The sequence below is a fragment of the Bradysia coprophila genome, unplaced genomic scaffold (genome assembly GCF_014529535.1).
Source record: "Bradysia coprophila strain Holo2 unplaced genomic scaffold, BU_Bcop_v1 contig_232, whole genome shotgun sequence".
NCBI classification, from domain to species: domain Eukaryota; kingdom Metazoa; phylum Arthropoda; class Insecta; order Diptera; family Sciaridae; genus Bradysia; species Bradysia coprophila.
The window spans coordinates 6,794,141-6,801,491 of record NW_023503493.1 but is presented as its reverse complement, the minus strand read 5'-3'; the positions used below and the strand labels follow the sequence as shown (position 1 = coordinate 6,801,491).

Sequence of the window (7,351 nt, the reverse complement as noted above, 5' to 3'; positions counted from 1 at the left end):
CACCCGCCTTCGTGGTTGTCTGACTCGATACAAATCAAATAATTAATCGATAGAGGTGACATGGTCAATTTGCTAGAAAAGAAATTGGGAAGAAGATACGTTGACAGTAGATTTATTTTGCATGCTTGCTAAGGGATCCGATTTTTACTTTCAAAACTCAATACGTCACATGGAAAAGTACTTTCGGATGTTGTCCGTGTGACGACGTAAATGCCTAATGTGGTCCAAAGCTTGGATGGAGTGAAGCTTACTCGACTTGACAATAGATCAAGTCCAAGATTATTCGAAATGTCAAAAAATCATCCACAGAGTCCTCAAGGTAAATATAGTTAGGAGGTAATGTCATTCAGACGCGCGGCCTAGCACATAAGTTCGATGCCAATGACAATTTTTTTTAAATGGTTGACTACGATTTACTTGTATTTCACAAAAATATTTTCGCTATCTCACAACAGATGGCCCGACTTGCTATTCCATTTTTTGCTTTCAACAAAGGAATGAGATGTTGCTTTCAACGAAGGGATGAGATGGCGTAGTAGTTAACACTAGTACTATGAGAGAATAGTTAACTACTGGCGTTTGTATCGAACTTTCGTGCCACCGCTCATCTTACCTTGAGAGTCCCTAATTTGAAAATATGGGCAGTGAAAATTAGCAGGCACTTTGTTAACGTTTGAAAATAGAAACAAATTTCTGAATGGTTTTTATGTTTTTATTGTAAAATATTGAGCTTAAACACTTACGTCATAGCAGACTATAACTTCACCTTTCACACATTGGAAATATGTTCAATTTAATGTTTTTTGGTGATCCGGACAAAACACAGAATTAAGCGGCAGCTCAATAATTTCAATTTCTTTCACAGAGTTGATGTTAGGATTCTCTATGGACGACTGTGCAGCTGTCACTGTTCGAATAGGTATTCAAATCCCCAATTTGGGAACTGACTTTCTGACTTTAAAGTGTTAAAATAGAGTAGAAATTTTGACGTATCACCCATCGAGCTCAGTTAAATTAACTAGTTTTCCCCTTTTTTTTGCGCTCTTTCAACACTCTACGAGTGTTATATGAAAGCATTCTTAAGTCACCGAAATCGTTTTTGTGCAGAACAGCGCCACCTTTGGCCAATGTTGACAAAACGTTTGGAAAACAGAAATAAGAAACCGAGAATCCCGCAACAAATTTTGACAGTTGGTCTTCGTGTTTGTGTTCGTGTCGCTGCAAACATCTTTTTAGTATGAAGTTTTCGTCTAAGAAAAAAACAGCAAACAGCCACCGAAAAAATTATTAAACCTGTGAACAGTGCCTGTAGTTCGTAAAGAAATTTAGTGAAAAAGTAAGTTCATCATCTGTTTATGCTGTAGATGTACTGAAGTGTGTGGATTTTGTGCGATAGCCGTTGAAAATCTGAATATGGGGAAAATGTGAGGTTAAAAGAGCTGCTGTTCCACCTAAGAAAAAAGAAACGACAAAACATCACAGTTTTTCCGATGCCCGATGGTATTAGCGCCCTAGAAACCAGCTCTCGAGTCGCCAAATCTTTTCGAAAATGTCGAGGTCACTGTCCAGCGGTAGATGGAACATTTTGTCGAAGTTTCCGAACAATTTCTCGTTCTGTTTTGCGTACGGGTCCGGGGTAAAAAAGCAGCTTGGCTATGCCGATGGAAATAGTGCCAAAAAGCCGATGATCGATTTGGTATTTTGTGTGAACGATTCGTTCGAGTGGCATCGCAATAACATGCAAATTAACTCGTCACATTATTCGGCTGTCCGGATGCTGGGCAGTTCTGCCGTTGCAAAAATTCAAACACAATTCGGAGCACGGGTGTATTGTAACACGTTGATAACATTGGATGACGGTTCTACTATCAAATATGGCGTTGTGACTACAAATGACCTGACGAGTGATTTGATCGATTGGACACACCTGTATCTGGCAGGACGTTTACATAAGCCGATTGAGGTGCTCTACCCGCCGGAACCGGACATTCAGAATGCGATTGCAACCAATTTTAGGAACGCTCTACATGTCTCCCTATGTTTGCTACCGGAGCGATTCACTTACTTCGATCTGTTCTACACAATTGCAAATCTTAGTTACGCTGGAGATTTTCGAATGATTTTCGGTGAAAACAAGGACAAAGTGAGGAACATCGTCGCGCCACAGTTATCGGATTTTCGTGACCTTTACGTACCAATTCTGACCGGTCACTCTCGTTATTTGAATCTGCCAACGAATGAATCCGGTCAACTTGTTCAGGATAAATCCGAAACGACAACGCTATACCATTTGCAGCATTTGCCAAAGACGTTACACAAGGAAATATTTCGTAGAATGGCGACGGATGAACGTTCCTTCGAACATCTATCTAAAGACCCGAATTTGCCTCGAATTGTTCAGAAGAGTGTCAACCAGATCGTTTGGAATAGCAGCGTGTCTCAATCCTTAAAGAATATTCCAACAGCTGGCCTGTCCAAATCGATTCGATACAGTTGGAAGAAAGTGCTGAAAACTGTGGGGCTGTGATCCGAGAGATGATTTGTTAAAATTGAAATTAGAATTGTTATTAGTCTGAATACAGAGCATTATCAGTAGTCGAACGACTTTGTTTTCGTTTTTCATTTTAGTTCTCAGTCCCATCGAAACGACCAGAAAATCTCTGCCCAATCTACGTCTTTTGCAGTCAACTAACTGATTTGTTCGATTTCTCTTTCAGGATATTTGCTATGCTTTCGGATTCCGACAGTTCTGATTCGGATAATGGAATCCGTTTCAAGGTGAGTGTTGGTCTGAATAATTGTAGTCACTTCCTAATCGTGTAAACATTTCATCAATCGCCTACAGACTGCATCGACCCGAAACAAAGAAGACAATTCGTCGTCATCGAGAAGCAATGGCACCCGGGACAGAGGTCGAACAGACGACAATTCACACTCGACCAAAAGTCGTCACGATAGAGAACGGCATCGGTCACCCGATCGAAGTCGTCGGAGCGACAGTCGTGACCGTGATCGTCGACGGAACAGATCGAATAGCAATGATCGAGGCGGTAGAGTGGTAGCGAGAGATGGCGAACGTTCGAGTCGAGACCGTGGAGCTAAAGAAAAATCGGACAGAGACAAAATTAGCCGGGAACGTACACACAGAGAACATACGAAGTCGGAAAAAACGAATCGAGATCGATCGACCAATGATGAAAGGCGTGAAAGAAATGCACATGACGATCTCAGTCGCGATCGTTCTAATCGTTCGCGAATTGTTAAATATTCGAGTCGAGATCGAGGAGACCTCAGTCGAGACCGTCAAACTAGAGACCATAGTCGAGATCGTATAGCGAGAGACCATAGTCGAGATCGTACAGCAAGAGATCATAGTCGAGATCGTACAGCAAGAGACCATAGTCGAGATCGTACAGCAAGAGACCGCAGTCGAGACCGTTTAACAAGAGACCATAGTAGAGATCGTTTAACACGTGACCGCAGTCGAGACCGTTTAACGCGTGACCGCAGTCGAGATCGTTTGACAAGGGACCACAGTCGAGATCGTCCAGCGAAAGACCATAGTCGAGACCACTCTGTACGGGAATCAACACGAAATTCGCTGAATGACAACGACCGTCATCGACACGGTGATCGTCGTCGCAGTGCAAGTAGAGAACGGATTTGCGAACCTCTTGAAAGAAGAGTTGATACTAGGCGAACGGAAACGTCTCGTGTGGAATCCAATGACAAAAACGAAAAGTCTGTGATTGTTATAGACATTGATGAAGACACTGTAGACAAACACAAATCAAAGAAAATCAAGCACAAAAAGCATAAGCGGTCGCGCCGAGAGGATAACGGAGGTGATATATGCAAGTCAACTGATCGGGAAATATCACCTGCACTTCGTGATAAGAGTTTCACGCCTGAACACCATCACAACCACAAAAGCAATAGTGACCACAGCAATTCCATATGTGGCCCATCGCTTCCACCTCATTTGAAACATTCTCGGTCGCATAGTTCCGATCGCAAAGAGAAATCTCGCCGTAGCATCGAATCATCTGTACCGCTAGGCCCCGCATTACCACCGTCGTATTCATCATCGTCTTCTTCAAAATCAGCGGAAAAATCCAACCGTTCCGAACGGAAAGTTATTGGACCGAGCGCACCATCTCAAATGTTACTGGATGAACATGCAATGTCCGATATTTCAGATTCTGAGGACGATGACCTGATCGGACCGCTTCCAGTCGGTGTCGGCAAGTCCGAAGCTCATTTGGAATTGGAGAAACGGGCCTTAGAACTGAAATTGGCCAAATATGCCGAAGAAGATCGGGCGAAAAGTCCGGCTCGTGAGGAGTGGATGATTGAACTTCCCGAGGTGAAAGCCGTCGCCAATCTTGGCTTGGGTGCACGACAATTCCGTACTAAAGAGCGGCCTGATATGAGTGACCGTTCGGGATGGACGGAGACGCCAAAAGAGAAAGAACGAAAATCCCGTCACAGGGGTTTGTCATCGGACGAAATTAAGCGGAATAAGAAACGAGAAGCCGAAGTGCTATATACAGCCAAACGGGACGCCGAACAAGAAGAGGCGGTTAGAAGACATAGTAAAAAGCATCATCGCGATGAATCATTGTTGGAAATTCACCAAAAGAAAATGAAGAAGAAACGAGAGGTATGTGAAACACATGCGTCAACCGCGTTCTGCTTATACTCACTAAAAAATGAATTTCTTTTTGCAGAAAGAACCCGAGAAACCGTCAAGAAGACCATTCGATCGGGACGCAGACCTGAAGGTACATCGATTCGATCAAGCGCAAAAGAACTCCATTTTGAAGAAAGCGCAACTGTTAGGTAGCCGATTTGGAAGTGGTGAATCGAAATATTTGTAGTTTTCAATTCTTTTCATTTCATTTTTGGAAATCAGTGAGCTGTAACTTGTTGTCTTTTTATTTAAATAAAAACTTAGGCAAAAATCAGTTAAATTGTGAGTCGAATATCCAATGAGACCAAATGCCTTCTCCAAATTACTTCTCCGGCGCTAACGTCTCCTGCTACACTTCGCCAACTCCTTATTCCCAGAAGATCCGAAGATCTGATTCAGAATGTTTATCCTTTCAAAACTTCATACAAAACCGGATAGTGTGGCAAACGATGAAAATCCTGAGCGATTTGGCTCCTTATACTTTCGCGCTGTATCTGAGAATGGATTAAAATAAAGTCTTGGCGAAAGGGGCACTTATGTCCCTCACTTTTGCTTTCTCTTTTCATTTACCAAAGATTCGAGTAACATGGTCATCAATACAGCAACATTATTCGGTTTCGGTGTGTGTTGACTCTCAGTCGTGCGTCGTTCCATCAACAAAATCTAGCGACCATTGAACTCTGGGCGATAAAAATTGGCCGAACGTTTAATCCATCAAATGAGCTTATAGTCAAGTTTCCCATAGGTCAATAGAACAGAAATCGTTAAAACATTTGTTGATTGAGAAGTATCCGAACTGGGATCACCACCACCGCCAACTCGGCAGCAATTGATACCTCCTCTAACTGCATAAGTTATTAGGTGCAGAGGTTGTTAGAGGTCTATTGAAACAGAGTTAGTAATAGTTCATGGCCCTACGTTAGTGAAGGGCCGTGACGCAAGTCCGTTCACACAGAAAAATTTGCCAAAAAAAATTTCCGCAGGACTGAGGAACATATATACACGAACTTTTTGACTTTTCCCCCTTTGCTCCTACTACCCCCAAAGTATTTTATTCGTAATCTGGGCGTCCATACGAGTTCAACGAGCTATCACACGCCTCATAAGGTTAAAATTTGGCCGAGATATTAAATTTCAAAACTTGGAAACTTGCAGAAATTTGTATGAAGAAATTCATTTTCATACATTTTGAAATTGATGAATTTTACCAACCTTTGTTACTTTGTCACTTTGTCACTCTGTTACGGCGAAACTTTTTAATTTACCGGTGAATTTGGCTGAAATTTTCAGGGTATGTTAAGGACGTAATTTGAAGGAATTTTCTTAAAAGCTTATAATTTCGGAGCTATGAGCGTTTTGAGCCATTGAGCTATATGACCCATAACTCAGAAAATATAAAAGATAGAAAGTTCGTTTAAAAGACAAATTTATAGAGTTTCAGATTTCATTCGACACGTGTTTCATGGTTTTCCTAAAAAGTCGTCTATTTGGGAGCTATGAGCGTTTTAAGTGCGAGCTATGTCAGCCATAACTCGGAAAATACGGCAGATAGAAACCTCGTGTAAAAGACAAAGTTATAGGGTTTTAGATTCTAGTCGATACGTGTTTCATGGTTTCACTAAAAAGTCCCTTATTTGGTAGCTATGAGCGTTTTAAGTGCGAGCTATGTCAGCCATAACTCGGAAAATACGGCAGATGGAAACCTCCTGTAAAAGACAAAGTTATAGAGTTTCACATTCTAGTCGACACGTGTTTCATGGTTTTCCTAAAAAGTCGTCTATTTGGGAGCTATGAGCGTTTTAAGTGCGAGCTATGTCATCCATAACTCGGAAAATATGGCAGATAGAAAGTTCGTTTAAAAGACAAATTTATAGAGTTTCAGATTTCATTCGACACGTGTTTCATGGTTTTCCTAAAAAGTCGTCTATTTGGGAACTATGAGCGTTTTAAGTGCGAGCTATGTCAGCCATAACTCGGAAAATACGGCAGATGGAAACCTCGTGTAAAAGACAAAGTTATAGAGTTTTAGATTCTAGTCGATACGTGTTTCATTGTTTCCCTAAAAAGTCGCTTATTTGGGAGCTATGAGCGTTTTAAGCGTGTCAAATTTTCGATTTTCGTCAAATTTTCGATATTCGTCAATTTTTCGATTTTTATCAAAGTTTTTATTTTCGTCAAATTTTCAAATTCCGTCAAAATTTTCGAATTTCGTCAAATTTACGATTTTCGTCAAATGAAAGCTGGAAGATTCAGATCAAAGAGAAAGTTATACAGTTTTCTAAGAAGAATATTTTCGTTCAAACTGCACAATATGATTGTCTATTATCTGCGACCAAATTATAAAAAATCACAACTTACAAAAGAGCTGATATCGCCCAAAACCACTTACAGTGGAGGTGTGACGCAAGTCCTGTTATCCACTTACAAAAGAACTGATATCGGTGTAGGTGACGCTTACAGATTCGACACGCAAAAAGATATGCGTCACAAATGGCAGCTGATGAGCAAAGTACGCGAAAGTTTTATCAACAAAAATCTTACCAGAAAAATTTTAGGAAGAAAATTATAATAAAAAAGTTTGCGTCACAAGGGGCAGATGATTCGGCTTTCTTCCGTTTGAATTCCATTTTTTAAAGGAATGTATTTCACAATTTTAAA

The 7,351-nt window shown here is 41.0% G+C and overlaps 2 protein-coding genes across 3 annotated transcripts; both read left to right on the top strand.

Moving 5' to 3' along the window:
* Positions 1 to 1,183: 1,183 nt before the first annotated feature.
* LOC119076036 (peptidyl-prolyl cis-trans isomerase G-like) lies at positions 1,184 to 4,967 on the top strand. Of its 2 annotated transcripts, XM_037182656.1 has the most exons (5): positions 1,184 to 1,336; positions 2,718 to 2,778; positions 2,846 to 3,326; positions 3,408 to 4,663; positions 4,731 to 4,967. In XM_037182656.1, the coding sequence occupies exons 2-5, from the start codon at positions 2,728 to 2,730 to the stop codon at positions 4,878 to 4,880; spliced, it is 1,938 nt and encodes a 645-aa protein (XP_037038551.1). In that variant the 5' UTR covers positions 1,184 to 1,336; positions 2,718 to 2,727; the 3' UTR covers positions 4,881 to 4,967. The 2 variants fall into 2 exon arrangements, with proteins under 2 accessions (XP_037038551.1, XP_037038550.1); XM_037182655.1 differs by having other exon boundaries at positions 2,846 to 4,663.
* Positions 1,192 to 2,601, top strand: LOC119076115 (phosphatidate cytidylyltransferase, mitochondrial). Its single transcript, XM_037182777.1, has one exon. The coding sequence runs from the start codon at positions 1,550 to 1,552 to the stop codon at positions 2,525 to 2,527; it is 978 nt and encodes a 325-aa protein (XP_037038672.1). The 5' UTR covers positions 1,192 to 1,549; the 3' UTR covers positions 2,528 to 2,601.
* Positions 4,968 to 7,351: the final 2,384 nt, after the last annotated feature.

Bases quoted from the DNA above. Each gene is read 5' to 3' on its own strand.
- LOC119076115 (XM_037182777.1), top strand. From the start codon at position 1,550: ATGTCGAGGTCACTGTCCAGCGGTAGATGGAACATTTTGTCGAAGTTT.
- LOC119076036 (XM_037182655.1), top strand. From the start codon at position 2,728: ATGCTTTCGGATTCCGACAGTTCTGATTCGGATAATGGAATCCGTTTC. The intron at 2,779-2,845 runs GTGAGTGTTGGT...AATCGCCTACAG, and splicing joins ATAATGGAATCCGTTTCAAG to ACTGCATCGACCCGAAACAA. The intron at 4,664-4,730 runs GTATGTGAAACA...TTCTTTTTGCAG, and splicing joins AAATGAAGAAGAAACGAGAG to AAAGAACCCGAGAAACCGTC.